This window comes from Anguilla rostrata, chromosome 18 (assembly GCF_018555375.3).
Source record: "Anguilla rostrata isolate EN2019 chromosome 18, ASM1855537v3, whole genome shotgun sequence".
Lineage (NCBI taxonomy): Eukaryota > Metazoa > Chordata > Actinopteri > Anguilliformes > Anguillidae > Anguilla > Anguilla rostrata.
Genome location: NC_057950.1, coordinates 29267453 through 29286173, shown reverse-complemented (window position 1 = coordinate 29286173; position 18721 = coordinate 29267453). Strand labels below are relative to the sequence as shown.

The following is an 18721-nucleotide window of genomic DNA, read 5'->3' as shown; positions in this document are numbered from 1 at the left end:
GCCTCCCCCCACCCCCCTTCTATTGCGCACATTCTCTAATCCGTATCTTAATTTAAAAAATGGAGAACAAGAGAAAATGTATTCACAATGATTCATAAACAAATTATCAAATGAAATTCAAAAATATTGTAAAAATATTGGACAGTGTAGGAACAGGAAGCTCTTCCCTCTTTTTGTGTCAGGTGATGTCTGTGGGTCGCATGTTTCAGGCAGTCATTGAATGAAAGTCCAATTACTTTTGCTCCCCTAAAATGGGGGACTATATAAAAAAGGGCTGTAATTCTTTCAATGTAAAGCTGACAGTCTACATTTTAATCACATATTCATCATTTTATTTCAAATCAATTTCAAATGTGCTGGAGTACAGAGCCAAAAAAGAAAAAAATTGCATCACTGTCCCAATACTTTTGCATATATATATATATATATATATATATATATATGCAGTAATGCTACTACACATAAAATAATTAGAACAATAATTATATTCCCTTGTGGTTTTATAAAGCAAAGCAGGTATGTTTTAATTGAAAGTAATTGGCTAGCACCTTAGTACATGCTGTACTAAACATTTTTATGAAATTGAACACTTTTATATAATGCCTTCGTCATAAACAGGTGAACGGAGGTGGACATGTTTTTTCCAGTTCATGTTTAACTGATAGAAGTTAGAAAATACAATTGCACAGGATCCTCGTACAAAAATGTAACTCAAGTCTTTATGATAACTACGGCAGAGAGTCTAAATGAGACCCCCTCTCCACACAAGCCACGTTCAGCTATGCATGGCTAACGTGTCTCATTGCTTCTGTGTGAGGGAGTTGACTGTCTGACCAGAGGAAGGCCAGGCACTGCAACCTATTCAGACTCAGTTCGGTTCTGCAGCTGTCCCCCTTATGAGTCATTTGGCATGTCACCATACACGTTCTGCACACAAACCGGCAAAAAAAGCAATCAGGCATTATATAAAGTCACACAATGACACAGGAAGGGTCTGTCATTGTTAAATCTACAGTACACAGCATTAGGTAACGAACATACATTTTAAAGGGGAAATTATCACCAATAAAAGGCCTAATAAAAATGAGCATTTTAATATTTAGTAACGTTTTATTTTGCAGTCGGGAAATATTAAATGTCTCTACAGCTATAGACGAGATTTGTTTCAATGGAAGCACAATGAATTGCATCTGAGGCCACAGCTCTTAATACCAAGGGGGCAATATTTCACAGATTCCATTAATAAATACATATAAATGCAAAAAAAAAAAAAATTAAAAAATCATGACTGAACAAATTGGATAAAAGTTCTTTTTAAAACTTAGGAGGAAAGGCCACTTTAAAACTCTTGCTTGCTAATTCACTAGCATTGTATGAGCTACTTTTGCAATGAACTGTCTGAAAATTCAATGAAACACTTAATAAAAAAAAATATTTTTATGTATAAAAAGGAAATCCAATAAATAATATTACTGCGATTGGAATTAATCATGCTGCACCTTTAAGTAATGCACTCAGATCTGACAAGATTTTAAAGTGCATTTATTTCCAAAAATGACCACTTCTTTTCTCATTACTGTTTATGCACAATCGCAAAAAGCAACCCTTTTTGCTCAATAAAAAAGGGCTGAAAATTAAAAATATGTTGTCTAATGCTATATTTAATACTGCCCAGCAGAAATTAAAAGTTAGTGCTTAACCTACATACTTGGAGATTGTACTGAAATATTTTGGCAGCCTTGAACATCAGCCAATTGAATTGGCTTAAGTCATTTAATGCTTTGGTAAATTAAACAGAAACATGTGATTAACATAAAAATAACATGAATAATATCCATCTAGCTTTCAATTTGATTCCAAATCAGGAAACCAGAAAAAGTCCCCAGTTACACCTTCCAACTTATCCATCTCAGATTTGATCAGGTTCTCTGGAGTTCTGATTCCAGAAAAGGGTCAGAGACAGCTTTTACTGCATTTATTTTTCATGACTAGAAATACCATACTGCTTTAAATAATAAAATAATATAAATAGTCATACAAAATTTAAATGTAAACTGACTTGCCTGGACATTTCGCTAATTTAACTAATACTGCACAGCAATATTAAAACTGAAAAATCCATCCTACACAGAAATGTTATTACTCAGGGCAAGAAGATCGAAGTTCCTCCGGATATCAATGTTATTTCTGCCAGGAAATGTGTTGTAGCCTTTAATTTGTAGGTACATAACACTACATACGAAATCGGCACTGATGTTTTTTTTTGTGTGGACCACATCAGGCTCAAAGATATGTATCTATATCGCTGGGTTGGTTGGCAAAGCTCAAGCCTAATTTCCAGTACTGGTCTGTGGTTCCCATGAAACTTCCAACAGACACTATCTGAGTGCTTAAATTTCCAGCAACAATACTTCCATCTTATGGGCGAGCATGAAGAAAGGATTTTTCCTGGAACAACAACAAGGAAGAAAGTTAAAAAAAATTTGTAAAGCTACTACAGGCACACAGGTCAGCGATGGAGATACGATTTAGAATTTTTGACTTTTGATGTGTGCGTGTGTGCGTGTGTGTGCGCGTCTCTGCCTGTGCTTGTTTATGTGCTGGTACTGTTTCTCAGTAACAGATGAGAAACACCTTCATACTCAGGCTTTACATATAAACCTCTGAGCAGAACCGTGCCGGACTAAAACACCTTCAGACTCAGACTTTACATATAAACCTCTGAGCAGAACCGTGCTGGACTAAAACACCTTCAGACTCAGGCTTTACATATAAACCTCTGAGCAGAACCGTGCCGGACTAAAACATCTTCAGACTCAGGCTTTACATATAAACCTCTGAGCAGAACCGTGCTGGACTAAAACACCTTCAGACTCAGGCTTTACATATAAACCTCTGAGCAGAACCGTGCCGAACTAAAACACCTTCAGACTCAGGCTTTACATATAAACCTCTGAGCAGAACCGTGCCGGACTAAAACACCTTCAGACTCAGACTTTACATATAAACCTCTGAGCAGAACCGTGCTGGACTAAAACACCTTCAGACTCAGGCTTTACATATAAACCTCTGAGCAGAACCGTGCCGGACTAAAACACCTTCAGACTCAGGCTTTACATATAAACCTCTGAGCAGAACCGTGCCGGACTAAAACACCTTCAGACTCAGGCTTTACATATAAACCTCTGAGCAGAACCGTGCCGGACTAAAACACCTTCAGACTCAGGCTTTACATATAAACCTCTGAGCAGAGATGTGCCGGACTAAAACACCTTCAGACTCAGGCTTTACATATAAACCTCTGAGCAGAACCGTGCCGAACTAAAACACCTTCAGACTCAGGCTTTACATATAAACCTCTGAGCAGACACGTGTTGGACTAAAACACCTTCAGACTCAGACTAGTTGTGTGGGTGTCATAAGACTAAAGCTGAGATGCATCTTTAAACAACGCAAAAAACACACCAGACAGAAAACACACTTTTGAGAGGAGAACCAGAGGATTTGCTGAGTCACTACAACCCCAACCTCAGTATTGCATGTTGATGAACGTTTATCAGTAAAGCTTAATCCAATTCCTGCATATATGTTCTCTTCCAACACTTTTTTTCTTTGAGTTGCACAAAAAAAGCTTTTGATTCTTCGCCATTTGCATTTACGTTTCTTTAATTCCTCAACATATTTATTCTGTTTAAGGTCATCGAAAGGCACCCTTATCAGGGATAATACGTGGATGACCCTGCTCAGAGCAATTATCACACAAATATCCTCCTTTAACCTCAGTTCCAACAATGAATTTCCCCCCTAAGACACGATATTGCCTGCTCCACTCTATCCCAACGACCATGTAAGTCCTCTCATACGCCATGCCTTTTCAGTAAACCAGCTCCGAAAGAGTCTTCTTCAAATACGATCACACAGTTTTGCATTGACTTTTAAAAAATAAGAATGTATTTGAAACGTTAGCAGAGAAGTGCTAGTTCTTCCTCTCCAGGTAGTTTGAGGGCACCCAGCCCTTCTGGACACGCCCCCCGTCCAGCACCTGGCAGTACCACCAGCCGTTGGGGTTGCGCTCCAGGACCTCCAGGCTGGTGCCCTCGGTGAAGCCCATGGTCTCCTTGTCGCCGCGGTAGTCGGCGATGGTGACGTAGACCTCGCGGAGGTTGTTGTGGATGAGGTGGGCCTTCTCGATGGGCTTGGGCCTGACGGCGGACACGGGAACGACGGTGCGCGGCTGCGCCCGGTCCCCCGGGCCCGCCCCGTCCCGCCGCTCGGCCCCGCCCTCGCGCGCCTGCGCCGGGACCGCGCCAAAGGAGGAGTTCCGGCGGACGGCGGGGGAGGCGGCCCTGGGCTGGTGGGCGGAGCCGAGGGACTCGTTCCTCCGCAGGGAGCCCGTCAGGACGTTGGTGTCCTTGACGGGCGGCGGTACGAAGACGGACTGCGGCCGGACGGCCAGCCGCCGCACGGCGTTGCGCATCTTCACCGGGCCGTTGGGGGCGGCGGGGGGGGCGGCGGCCTTGGCGAAGCCCCCGGGGGGCTTGTTGGGGATGGGGGGCGACGAACCGACCCTCTGCAGGCTCTGGTTGATGTTGTTGAGCACCTGCACCCGCTGCTCGTTCTTCTCCAGGCTGTTGGACTTGCTCAGGCTGCCCGGTTTGGAGGGGGTCCCCTCGGACCCGGAGCCCCCCCCGTCCGAGTGCGGCCTGAGCGGCTCCAGGTAGTAGGAGGGCGCCCAGCCCTCGGCGCCCCCGCAGCGCACGTACCACCACCCGCTCTCCTGCCTCTCCAGCACCTCCACCTCCGCCCCCGCCGCCAGGCTGACCTCCGACTGCTGCGCCCTCTCGTAGCTGTCGGTGGCCCGGTACCAGCAGGGCTCCGGGTCCCAGTCCCCCCGGCTGCCCCCCCTGGAGTGCACGCTGGAGAGGTCCGAGGTGCTGCGGGACGAGGCCGAGTCCGAGGACGAGACCAGGGACGCCGTCTCCGAGTCCTCGCCCCTGGAGCTCCTCGGGCCGGACCTCAGCTGGCCCGTGGGCCGCAGCTGCCTCCGGAGGGCGCCGATGTCCATCTTCTCTGGGCTCTGGGGCTCCGATTTCGTCAGGAGGGGCTTGGGTCGCACCACGAGCTTGGGTTTGGTGGAGGCGCTCAGGCCCAGTTTAGGTTCCGGGTCTTTGCGGAGCCCCAGGGGCTTGGCCAGGGGGCAGGCGGGCTCGGTGCGGGGGGACCCGGGGGCAAGGTCCTCGGCCTTGGGCAGCTCTGCCTGCGCCCTTCGTGCCCCCCTCCCGTCCCGCAGGGCGGCCTGCGAGGCCACGCTGACGGTGCAGAACCGACTGGACCTGGGCGAGTCCGAATCTCCGCCCGAATCCCCGTCCCCTCGGCGGGGCCGAAAGCCTCCCTCGTTCTCGTACACGCACTCCTCCTCCTCCCCCCGCACTGTGTCCTCACTCAGCTTGAGGGACCGCCTCCAGGGGGAGGAGGAGGAGGAGGAGGAGGCGGGGGTGGGGACGGGGGCGGGCTTTGACGCGTCTCCGCCCCTGGAGTTGGCGGACAGCTCCCCCTTCAGGAAGTCCAGGTCGAAGTCCAGGTCGCAGCCGATGGCGGGAATGTCGTACTCCGGCTCCTCGTACGGGGGTCTGCTCGCAGGGGGGTCGGCGGGAGGGGCGGCGTCCTCAGAGTCCTGCTTTTTGATTGGCGGGGCCGGGGGCGGGACCTTCGGCCGGGTCAGAGTGCTGGTCCTCCTGTTGAGAGTGGGCTTCTTCCGCTTGTCGATGTAGGAGCAGGGAGCCCAGCCCTCTTTCTCCCCGATCTGAACGTACCACCATCCCCCGCAGTTCTTCTCAATCACCTGCACACACACACACACAAACACACACAATTAAACCACTGCCACCCACCATCTCTGCACTATAGTGCTCTCTCTGCACTATAACAGCTCAGTCCTCTTCAATGTGCCTTTGCACAGCTGCGCAAACACAAGTACAAACAGAAACAGAACTTGTCGCTCCGTTTTAAATCAGCATTCCAACCCAATACTTGAAGTACAACTTTGGCCACATCTGATAGTCTTTCCTTGTAAGAAGCTGGAAAACGATTTCTATTCCTTTCTGAATGACCTCCCTCTCAAATCCTGTGCAGTGACAGTGCTCCAACACATCAGTGAATTTCCACAGCACTAACAAGGCTGACCAAACATTTCAATAGGACGCAGACTTGAAGAAAAGATGTTCCAAAACTTTGAAACTTATATCACCGTTTTTATCTTAAAAAAAGAAATCCCTCTGAGAATATTCAAACACTCACATCAGCTTTCTGTCCACCGTGAAAACTAATCCCATCGGATATCTCGGACTGGAATTCTGCAATGGTGTAATACTCCGCTTCGACAGCAGGGGGCTCTGGAGGCTTGGGTAACAGGGAGCCCTGTAGAGGGGGAAAGACAGATGAAGCGGTGAACTGAATCAGAGGCTGAGAAAAAGCAGATGTTGCAGTTGTGTCCTACACGAAAAGGCAGAAAGGGTGTAACTGACCAGACTGGTATCTCTTCGAGGCGGGGGCCTCTGGCGGAGGTTTGGAGAACCTGGAAAATAACGCGTGGCTCATTATACACTAATACAATAAATGCAAAAATCTGTTAAATACAGACTGAAAGGGTGATGCTTTGGATAGATATATGCTTAATCACCAAGGGGAAATTAGTTTGTACTTCTCCACAAGAGCGTATTTGAGCAATGAAGTGGCGGAGGACCCTTAATAAAATAGTGTACTACAAATAAAGTACAGAAAATAGTGTACTACAGTGTGCTATAAATAGAGTAGAGCAAAATAGTGTACTACAGTGTATTATACATAAAGTACTGTAAAATAGTGTACTAACCTGAACCTGAGTAGGAGCATTTCACTGCACGGTGGATCAGTAGAAGTGAATTACAGTTTGAATGACTTTATTTAAATCTGCACACGGGATTAAGTGCACTTTTCTCTGTGCCACAAAAACAACATGGGGTCAGACACCAGCAGTAATAAAGGCTCTGGATACAAACCGCAGCTATGAAATACTGCAGTGTGTCTTACTGAACATTATTCAGTAAGTGAATAATTGATTGTTCAACACACAAATAGTGTCGAACTGAACACGTGATCACCACACAGTGCATAAGCTCCTGCTCTGGGGTTGATTCACTTTCAGTCTTCGGCTGCTCGGTCTATTAAGTCTGAACACACGAGAGCATATCTGACACGTTCATCAAACGTGTGCAGGTAAGAGCCTGGACTGTGTATACCGCATGCTCCTTTGAGATAGCATGCCTGCTATCACGCCACGCAGCTAAGAGTTCTGATAGCTTGCAAACGGCAACGTTCAGCAACCGTTCTTTACAGTTTTAATCTGCTGCTTGGTCAGTGTGCTTGTGCTGGTTCTCACTGTGAAACAGGAGAGCCGCCATTGCTCTGTGTAGCGCTTAGCGCCCATTGCTCTGTGTAGCGCTTAGCGCCCGTTGCTCTGTGTAGCGCTTAGCGCCCGTTGCTCTGTGTAGCGCTTAGCGCCCGTTGCTCTGTGTAGCGCTTAGCGCCCGTTGCTCTGTGTAGCGCTTAGCGCCCGTTGCTCTGTGTAGCGCTTAGCGCCCGTTGCTCTGTGTAGCGCTTAGCGCCCATTGCTCTGTGTAGCGCTTAGCGCCTGTTGCTCTGTGTAGCGCTCAGCGCCCGTTGCTCTGTGTAGCGCTTAGCGCCTGTTGCTCTGTGTAGCGCTTAGTGCCCGTTGCTCTGTGTAGCGCTTAGCGCACGCGGGGCGGATTCTCACCAAAGTCCACGCGGTGGGGGGTGACTCGGGCGATGGCGGGGGACGCGCGGCTGTCCTGCAGGGCGGCGCCGGTGGCCGGGTCCTCGCGCGGGACGGGGGGGCCGATCTGGCGCTTGCTCAGGTGGGGCCCTTCGCCCTCGGGGTCCGCGTGCACGTCCCGCTCGCTCGCCGCCTTCTTGTTCAGCAGGTTGCTGATCTCCATGATGTTCCCGATGATCTCCACCGGGCCCGACAGGGTCTTCTTCCGCGGGGAGAAGTCGTCCTTCACCTTCTTCAGGTAGGAGGCGGGGGCCCATCCCTCGTTCCCCAGGTATCTGCGTAAAGATGAGGTAAGAGATCCGTGTCTGTGAGGCCATGCTGCTGAGAGCCCTCTGATCCCAGCTTATACACTTATAAATCAGCTGAACCTGGACTCCACTCAAACTTAAATTCATTGCATTACATTACATTACAGGCACTTAGTAGACGCTCTTATCCAGAGCGACTTACACAGCTTTTTAAAAATGCATTTACATTGTATCCAATTTTACAGCCAGGTTTATATACTGAAGCAATGCAGGTTAAGTACATTGCTCAAGGGTACAACGGCAGTGTCCTACCTGGGAATCAAACCTGCGACCTTTAGGTTACAAGACCAGTTCCTTACCCATTATACTACACTGCCAAGTGTGTTTTCTTTTTTACAAACACAGTGCAGCGATCATTGAGATGAATCCCCCAAACTCCCTCTCCATCCTCCTACACTAACGCTCTCACCTGATGAACCACCAGCCTTCCAAATTCTTCTGGATGACCTCCACGATGACCCCTTTCTCGAACCCAATCTCGTCCTTACCCTGGCTGGCGTAGGACTGCACCGTGACATATTTCTCCTCTTCGGACCGGATAATAAAGGCGAGAACACAAACAATAACGTAAATGTGCAAGTTATGGATCGCACGTCCGTCAGGCTGTTTTAATTTACCTTCATCAGGTCAAACGAAAGGTAAATTCAAAGCTGCATAAACACCAAGATCAAAAACCACAGCAACCACAAGCAAACATGCCACTAGCACTGTTTTCCCCGTCTCCTAATCAAATTCCCCACCTTCATCCATCTTCTAACACTGCATTGTGAAACATTAGGGCATAATGTCCGGACAGAAGAGCAGTTTGTGCTCTACACTGCTAAAGAGCAGGCTCAAGTTCACTCGACCCAATGTCTTTCCTAACAGCTTCCGTCGGGACTAAGGTTGCGTTCTGCCTACAATATCTGCAGTGTCTCTGGACACTAGATGCCGTATTCCTGTACACAATCATGACTGCAAATCAAATGCTCTTTTACCAGTCACTGCCTGAAGTCCTGTGCTATGCTACAAGGCAATGTGGCTCTAGCAGATAATTGTAGACAGTCCATGCATGCTCAAACCATTACAAATACATGATGATATTTTGCCAATCTGACATTGATCTACTGAGACTGTATCTGTCTTTTTGTTATTCCTATTCAAGTGCTGTATGTATGCGCCAGCCTACTAAGGGAATGACGAACTGAGGAGAAAAGAAATTATATTTGAAATAATAATGAAGGGTGGGGACATGTGGTTATGAAGGCAGGTTTCTAAAAGCTTGGGCTGGCAGCTGTCTTCGCGACAGGGACAGGAAACGCAGAGATCACAACCAGTTCCTGAAGCGCGAGGCGTCTGCCCGTGACCCCAATAAAAAGACTCGGGACCGGATCATCAGCATTCAGGTCAGGGGTATGCTGGTGGCAAAGGGCCGGCTCGGGCAGAGAGCCAGGCTTCGCTCAGCTCCAAACCAAAGGCTTCAGTGGAGAGACTGGCATTAGGATGTGAGTGTGAAAGACTGGGGAAAAAAATATATAAAAATAGAAAGAGAAGTCATTATCTGGTGTGTTTTGTTTTTTTTTGGGGGGGGGGGGGCTGCTCCATACTGCAGATAGAGGGAGGTGCTGATCAGGAGCTGGAGTTTGACTGGGGCCCTCCATACTGCAGATATATAAGAGGGAGGTGCTGATCAGGAGCTGGAGTTTGACTGGGGCCCTCCATACTGCAGATATATAGAGATGGGAGGGTGACTGGCCCATATCAGCGAGCTGGAGTTTGACTGGGGCCCTCCATATGCAGATATATAAGAGGGAGGTGCTGATCAGGAGCTGGAGTTTGACTGGGGCCCTCCATAATGCAGATACAGGGAGGTGCTGATCTGGAGGTGTAGTTTGACTGGGGCCCTCCATAATGCAGATACAGGGAGGTGCTGATCTGGAGGTGTAGTTTGACTGGGGCCCTCCATAATGCAGATACAGGGAGGTGCTGATCTGGAGGTGTAGTTTGACTGGGGCCCTCCAACACTCACATAGACTGGGGCCTCCAATGCAGATACAGGGAGGTGCTGATCTTGAGGTGTAGTTTGACTGAGGCCTTCCACACTGTAGATACAGGGAGGTGCTGATCTGGAGGTGTAGTTTGACTGGGGCCCTCCATACTGCAGATATATAAGAGGGAGGTGCTGATCAGGAGCTGGAGTTTGACTGGGGCCTTCCACACTGTAGATATATGAGTGAGGTGCTGACAGGAGGGAGGTTCTGGGGACACAGTCAGACAAGCTAAAGACCGTATTGAGGCTCTGTAAGCACAGAGCTGTAAATGAATCTGGGAATTGTGCGGTACGAGGGGAGTGGGAGGAGAAGCAGAGCTGAGAAACCCTAATTATTAGCACTCCAAATGTGTCATCCTGTTAAAAATGTGAAAAAGCATGATCTCATACAGCTGATAAAACAATACAGCATCGTATTATTACAAAAATACATTTCATAATTCACACATCATTCGATGTGTGAAAGATGTGGTTCCTGAAACACTAAGTACTAGTGTCTTTGCATATGCTGAAAAAATACCTTTTTTCAACATTTATTTTAATTAGGCTATCTACTGCTGCCTCATTTATTTTTTTTAAATATATACCAACACAAGAAAGTTTAAAGGGCTATTTAGAAAATTTAAGATTGTGGAATGTGCAAAGCCTAATGTGTTTTGGATGTCCAGCTTTAAAAGACCTCTGCTGTACGGTTCCTACATCCCCCTCTGATGCACAGCACTTCCTGTCTCTCAGGCAAGTGCAGTCTCATGGATGCAAGACAGGGGGCGCTGCAGCACAGGCTCCCTGAAACAGAGCCTGTGCTATCCAATGGGCAAACTCCAGAGTCTGTACTATCCAATGGCAAACTCCAGAGCCCGTACTATCCAATGGAAAAATCCAGAGCCTGTACTATCCAATGGGCAAACTCCAGAGCCTGTACTATCCAATGGGAAACTCCAGAGCCTGTACTATCCAATGGGCAAACTCCAGAGCCTGTACTATCCAATGGGAAACACCAGAGCCTGTACTATCCAATGGGCAAACTCCAGCGCCTGTACTATGCAGTGGGCAAACACCAGTCTGTACTATCCAATGGGCAAACTACCGAGCCTGTACTATTCAATGGGCAAACTCCAGAGTCTGTACTATCCAATGGGAAACTCCAGCAGTTTGAAGGTGACAGCACGCATTGCCTAGCAACCATGCGGCCTTCACCTGCATCAAAACTGACTGAAAGGGGGAGGACAGAGAGAAATAAAAATGCTCATTTCCCTACAGTCAGCAATATAGCAACTGTGGGCTTATTTTCTATGATGGAAACAGCCCTTCGCCATCCAGAGGACATTTAGTTTTAATTCACTGCGGTCGTTACAGCCGGCAGAAAAAGGGCCATAGGGCTCGACAGCATTTCCTCGCTGCTTTGTCATCCAACTGTATCCCCTATAAAAAGCCCGTCTGTAATGCGGTCCCAACGGGGAGAATATCCACACGCAATCGTTTTCAAACCTCTCATCTACGTGTGATCCCTTCACATTTTTTTATGGAGTAATTTGGGCATTAGCCTGGCAGCTGTCAGCACCTCTGTCATTTCCACTGGAATGCCCTGGAAAATTCTATTTTCAAAGCATTTTTTTTCTCAACAGTCCTTCCCTACTTATTCACTTATAAAAGAGGTCTATAAATCCAAGATGCACTAAATTGGCTTCAGCACACCCTAATCATGGCCAAGTCTAGTTTTTTTGGTCAAACCTTTTTTTTTCATACCATAATGTATGCAGGGTAGCTGAAAATTGAGAGCTGAAATACAGGTCCTTCACCATCCTGTGTCAGTGAGAAACTATTAGCTCATTAAAACTGTACCTCCTTTCTTACAGATGACAGCAATTACTTCTGGGAATGTGAAATAAATAAATAAATGAATTAATAAATATAAATACGTAAATATTGCAGGAGAAAACTGTAGTGCAGAGGAGACTAGTTACTCATTCACTCCTTCCAACCCCCAGCTAAATAAAACACAGCTCTACATCGACCCAATCAGGATGCTTCCAGTGCCCCTGATCTCAGATCAGTTTGAGCATGCTTCCCTCTCATCGCTCATCCTCGCCCCCCATCCCATCGCCCTCAAACAGCACTCAGCCAGAACACCCATCCCATCGCCCTCAAACAGCACTCAGCAAGAACACCCATCCCATCCCATCGCCCTCAAACAGCACTCAGCCAGAACACCCATCCCATCGCCCTCAAACAGCACTCAGCAAGAACACCCATCCCATCGCCCTCAAACAGCACTCAGCAAGAACACCCATCCCATCACCCTCAAACAGCACTCAGCCAGAACACCCATCCCATCCCATCACCCTCAAACAGCACTCAGCAAGAACACCCATCCCATCACCCTCAAACAGCACTCAGCAAGAACACCCATCCCATCACCCTCAAACAGCACTCAGCAAGAACACCCATCCCATCCCATCACCCTCAAACAGCACTCAGCAAGAACACCCTCACCATCTTGTGTACAGTAGCAGAACACCATTAGCTCCATTAAAACTGGACACCCTTTCTTACAGCATGCAGAATACTGCTGGAATTTAAATCAACTAAAAAAATCGAATCAAAAATATGAATACTAATATTCACGCAAAAACAGATCAGCAGACATACCATCCATCCTTCCAACCCCAGCTAAGAAACAGCACTCCATGACCCAACAGGATCTTCCAGTGCCCTGATCTCAGACAAGCACTCAGCCAGAACACCCATCCCATTGCCCTAAATCAGCACTCAGCAAGAACACCCATCCCATCGCCCTCAAACAGCACTCAGCAAGAACACCCATCCCATCCCATCGCCCTAAATCAGCACTCAGCAAGAACACCCATCCCATTGCCCTCAAACAGCACTCAGCCAGAACACCCATCCCATCGCCCTAAATCAGCACTCAGCCAGAACACCCATCCCATCACCCTAAATCAGCACTCAGCAAGAACACCCATCCCATCGCCCTCAGACAACACTCAGCAAGAACACCCATCCCATCACCCTCAAACAGCACTCAGCAAGAACACCCATCCCATCCCATCGCCCACAAACAGCACTCAGCAAGAACACCCATCCCATCACCCTAAAACAGCACTCAGCAAGAACACCCATCCCATCCCACGCCCTCAGACAACACTCAGCAAGAACACCCATCCCATCCCATCGCCCACAAACAGCAATCTGCAAGAACACCCATCCCATCCCATCGCCCTCAAACAGCACTCAGCAAGAACACCCATCCCATCCCATCACCCTCAAACAGCACTCAGCAAGAACACCCATCCCATCGCCCTCAAACAGCACTCAGCAAGAACACCCATCCCATCGCCCTCAAACAGCACTCAGCAAGAACAACCATCCCATCACCCTAAATCAGCACTCAGCAAGAACACCCATCCCATCACCCTCAAACAGCACTCAGCAAGAACACCCATCCCATCGCCCTCAATCAGCACTCAGCAAGAACACCCATCCCACCCCATCGCCCTCAAACAGCGCTCAGCAAGAACACCCATCCCATCCCATCGCCATAAAACAGCACTCAGCAAGAACACCCATCCCATCGCCCTCAAACAGCACTCAGCAAGAACACCCATCCCATCCCATCACCCTCAGACAACACTCAGCAAGAACACCCATCCCATCCCATCACCCTCAAACAGCACTCAGCAAGAACACGGATGCAACAAATGGGCAGAACTGGCAGGTTAAAGGTAAAAGGTTAAAGGTCAGTTTTGATTACTGTCCACGCTGCTCGGCAAAGCCTCATGAAGTGAAAATGTCCGCTGTATTGTCACCACTTCGAATTCTGTCTAAATTCTCTGACCGGTAAAGCCAGTCTGTGCTGCATTTCTGATTGATAATTACAAGGGAACTGTTGTATCATGACAGTGACTGTACTGTACAAATGAGAAAGTTTAAATGTAAAAGCTCTGTGTAACAGGATCTCATCCATGTGTTCATTTGTAATAATCTGATTATGATATATGTACATAAGCACCACAAACTGCCAGATTTTTATTAAAGTGAGAAATACACATGCTTTTGTTTTATCCACAGGGAGTGTGTGTCTGTATCAGGGCTCGACAGAGCTCCCATTTTATGAGCATTTGCTCCTGAAAACTGATGTATGCTAACTGTAAAAATAATTTTGGAGCACATCTACTAATTGGGATGCATTAGGGTGCTCCTAATTATTTCCATTTAGGAGCACTTGCACTCCTGCAGATTATTTATAATTGCAGAACTGGCAACAATGAACAAAACGGACAAGAGCTTGTTTGGAAAAATTCTCCAACATGAGCAATCTTGCGATCGCTCTGCAGACTGCAGGCCGAGCAGGGTGGACTGCACAGGGGTGGACTGCAGGAGGGTGGACATGCAGGTACGAAACGGGACAGGATTTGGGGAGCGGGGGGGGGAGGAGCCGTTGTCTGTTCACCTCGACTCTGCGACCGGTTCACAAAGCCGCCCAGGGTCCATCGGCGGTCCAGCCGTCTCAGGTGGGACTGCCGTCGCTTTGTGACTGACAGGCGCGAGGAGACGGGAAGGTCGGGACGCGGCAGGGAAGGCCCAGCGGGAAGGCCCGGGGGGAACGCCGGTGTTAGTGACAGGAGAACACACACAGTGACATGGATGCCGGCGGCAGGACCGACGCAGGGCACAAGGGCACAGACAACATGGAGGCCACCGCGTCAGGTCATTAGTGACAAATGTACACAAAGTGTTCCCGGCGGCATCTGGACAATGCCCTGCTGACCAGGAAGACGACACAATTAACAGACCGTCAGAATCCTCTCGCGTTTTTAGGGGAATTCAGGGCGGTTTGACAGGTCTGTAATTGTGCAAGCTGGTGTTAGTTCAGTTAATTAGATGATGATGATGATGAGGTCTTGAAAATGAGCTGAGGGTCACACTTTAACAGGTGAACTGCCTCTAGCCTATAAACAGCACAATCAAATATCTCCTTGGTTACATATAGCACTGAACACAGTCCTTCTTTAGAACTAAACCATAGTTACTCTGTGGGTTTGTAAATGAAGGAAGACCAAAACATTGATGAAGAGATGAGGTTGCCTCTTACTGATATTCATCTAAAATTACCACAAGACTACAGCATGGATATTCATTAACTTTGATTAATGTTAAAATGCATGATTTTTTAAATCTTCACAAAGATTTTAATTAACTCCCCCAACTAGATCAATGAATAAACACAGTTACACTCGGACTGATTTCTGAGTTGAAATTAAGGGCAAATGTTGGCTGAATCAAAGTCAATATTCTTGGAAGCTGTGGAGAGAAACATTAGACATTTCACACAAACACTCATTTAAGATCAAGCTTACCATTACCACAAAGTGACAGAAGCAAAGAACAGGTGTGCCATGAAAGCCATCCATACTTTCTTTAAGGAAAAGTTCTGAGAGAGTGTCCTTGAGATCAAATGTCCCTTTGTAGCGAACTGACAGTTAAATGTTAAAACAGGAACACAGACCGTCCTTGGTATTGGCATACTGAAAGTCCAATCCCATGTTCCCATGGTTCAGACCACAGCACAGTATCGGTGGTGACAAAAATACGAGAACATTGACAGACTGACGGAATGATGGTTTAAATCAGGGCTGCTCAACCCTGTTCCTGGAGATCTACCATCCTGTAGGTTTTCATTTCAACCCTAATTTGGCAAACCTGCTTCTTCTATTTAGAAACTCAACAAGATCTCTAGCTGTTGAATGAGGTGTGCTTTGTTAGGGTTGGAGTGAAAACGTAGAGGATGGTAGATCTGCAGGAACAGGGCTGGGCTGCCCTGGTTTAAAGCTTGGTCTTTAGAGACCAGATGCATAAACGCTCATTAGACACGGGCTGTCCCCATACAGCACCAGCAGGCTTCGCCCCTAACGCTCAAACAGATGTGTGCCTGTGTGGTCCCTGACCTCCTCAGCGACAAGGCATTACCCCACCCGACCTCCACCCCCCAAACCTCCACCCTCCACCTTTCCTTCTCAGTGATCGTGTTTGTAGTTTATTTTCCTCTCAGTGATCGTGTTTGTAGTTTATTTTCCTCTCAGCGATCGTGTTTGTAGTTTATTTTCCTCTCAGTGATCGTGTTTGTAGTTTATTTTCCTCTCAGTGATCATGTTTGTTGTTTATTTTCCCTCTCAGCGATCGTGTTTGTCATTTCTTTCCCTCTCTGCGATTGTGTTTGTCATTTATTTTCCCTCTCAGTGATCGTGTTTGTCATTTACTCTCACGTGCGCGTGGGTGTCATCGCCATGGGGACCGGGGGCCTGACGTCCGTGGGGGGGGGGGGGGGGGCTGCGTGTGCTGTTTTATGAGCGTAGATTAATGGAGAGTCTCGCTGTGATGTCACACGCATGACTGCAGTCCTGCTGCAGGGTAAGGCATCTTTATGATCACAGGACACCCAGCGTTGCTCTACGCTACACTGAAAAACAAGCACTTCTGCAGAAAGGCCATCAACCTTTCATTTATTTAACAGTCTCCCATCATTGTGCCCTGCATCGAAAAAAAATGCATTTGGTTGAAAAGCCCATTTTTATTTTCCACTGTATTGGTTACATTTTAGATTTATTTATACATTTTTTTTTAACCCTTTCTGAACTCTTCTAAATTTAAATAGATGCCATGGGACCATGCAGTGTCAACACAAGCGCAGAAGACTGCATTTAAACACAAGGTGTGATCCCAGCGGTAGCGCACAGGTTCACTGCCAGTGTTGAAGTGTCGCAGTTCACACACGGTTTGTTTGGCGCGAAGTAAAGCGAGTTTAAATTCCGGCGCAGCGTAGAGAACGGGAAACGACGGGCCGCGGGGTCGGCGGCGACTGCCCTCCGCGCTCCCTCCCGTTTTAGGGCGGAGCTTGTCATGGCGAGGGAGGCGGGCCTTAGCGCAAGCCTCTCCCTGCCCTGCTGAAATGGCACATATCTGGGTTGGCTGAGGAACGAGGAATGACTTCATTTCCCCTGGGGCCTTGGAGATTATGGTATCCCATAATGCCCTTCAGACCAACACAAGCCTCATGTTAATAATAAATATGTTAGACTAGGTTTGTATTTTATTGTGGAGGTCGGTGCCTTAAAACGAAAAAAAAAAACAGTTTGATGATACTGTTACGTCCCCTGCCTCTGCTGGTCTGGGTAGTGCAGGTGGAGGTAATTAACTAATTGCCTGATTGCCTCCACCTGCCTGTGGCCCAATATAAGCCCTCTAGTATGAGGCTGAAGAGGGATCTTCTTTGGGGCTGTGTGTGGTTTGCGTGTTGTGGTTTTTGTGAAGATCTTTTTGTTTTGTGTACTTTGTAGGGTTTTCGTTCATTGTAGTTTGCGTGTTAGTTTGTAATTTATATTAATAAATGTCTGGGGTTTTTTGTTTTTGAATCACTTTCTGGATTGCTTTTTGGTGCATTTGGACTTTGTTTGTTGCGACCTTGTTTGTCGAGCCGGTCGTAACAGATACACTCGTTCTTCTCATTCGCGCCACGGTTCCCCGCGACAAGATTTATGAGTTTGGGGTTCAGTCAGAACCCCGGGGAGAGAGAGTTTGTATCAGAATCACATTTCTCTTGTTCTGAGAATGAAAAGCATATCGCGGCTCCGAAGCGCTGGGGCAGCAGCAAACCGTTTCGGAGAGGCACGTTCCGCGACTCCGCTTAAATCCAAAACGGACACGATGCGAGGTCTGGCCCAAACCAGGCGGCTGCCCAGAGCTTTATTAGAGTCCCCAGCCTTGGCCCAATATTTTTTATAATAGATGAGAGACCGTTGTACTTTTATTGAGCTTTCTGCAGACACTCCCATTCAGAACGGCTTACACGGATTACATTGTTGCGTATGATCCGTTTATACGGTTCGATACTTTACTGAAGCAATTCAGGTAAAGTTCTTAGCTCAAGGGTACAATAGCAGTGTCATACTTGTGACCCACCACCCCCCCGAATTGTACCCCGGGGAATGTTACCTTCTCCAGCCCTGGAGGTGCTGAGCTCCAGGTCGTCCCGCGTGCCGTTCTGAGAGTCCAGGTACGTGGCTGGGACCCAGCCCTGCTCCTCTGCCGTGCTGACAAACCACCAGCCTGCACAGAATACACACCAGGTCAGCTCAAACTCACTGTGTGTGCGTGCGCAAGTGTGAGAGTGCGTGCATGTGTGTGTGTGTGTGTGTGTGTGTGTGTGTGTGAGAGTATGCATGTGTGTGTGTGTGTGTGTAGGTGTGCGTGCTTGTGTGTGTGTGTGTGAGAGTGCGTGCGTGTGTGTGTGTGAGTGTGAGTGTGTGTGTGTGTGTGAGAGAGTATACCTGCATGTGTGTGTGTGTGAGAGTGCGTGCGTGTGTGTGTGTGTGTGTGTGTGTGCATGTGTGTGAGAGAGTAGTGTGTGTGTGTGTGTGTGTGTGTGTGTGTGTGTGTGTGTGTGTGTGTGTGGTAGTGTGTGTGTGTGTGTGTGTGTGTGTGTGTGTGTGCTTGTGTGTGAGGTATGTTGTGTGTGTGTGCGTGTGTGAGTGTAGAGAT

General features: G+C 47.8%; 1 protein-coding gene across 4 annotated transcripts in view; it reads right to left on the bottom strand.

The window, feature by feature from the left end:
* Positions 1-309: 309 nt before the first annotated feature.
* LOC135244678 (SH3 and PX domain-containing protein 2A-like) overlaps positions 310-18721 on the bottom strand; it is a 109911-nt gene continuing 91499 nt past the window's right edge. For 2 of the 4 annotated variants that reach the window (XM_064317163.1, XM_064317164.1), the window contains 7 exons: positions 18176-18289; positions 14637-14720; positions 8549-8666; positions 7793-8106; positions 6525-6574; positions 6298-6417; positions 310-5842 (listed from right to left, as the gene is read on the bottom strand). In XM_064317163.1, coding sequence (XP_064173233.1) covers positions 3977-5842; positions 6298-6417; positions 6525-6574; positions 7793-8106; positions 8549-8666; positions 14637-14720; positions 18176-18289 — 2666 coding nt within the window. In that variant the 3' untranslated portion in view covers positions 310-3976. The remainder of the gene's footprint in view (positions 5843-6297; positions 6418-6524; positions 6575-7792; positions 8107-8548; positions 8667-14636; positions 14721-18175; positions 18290-18721) is intronic. The other 2 variants (XM_064317165.1, XM_064317166.1) reach the window with 1 other exon arrangement.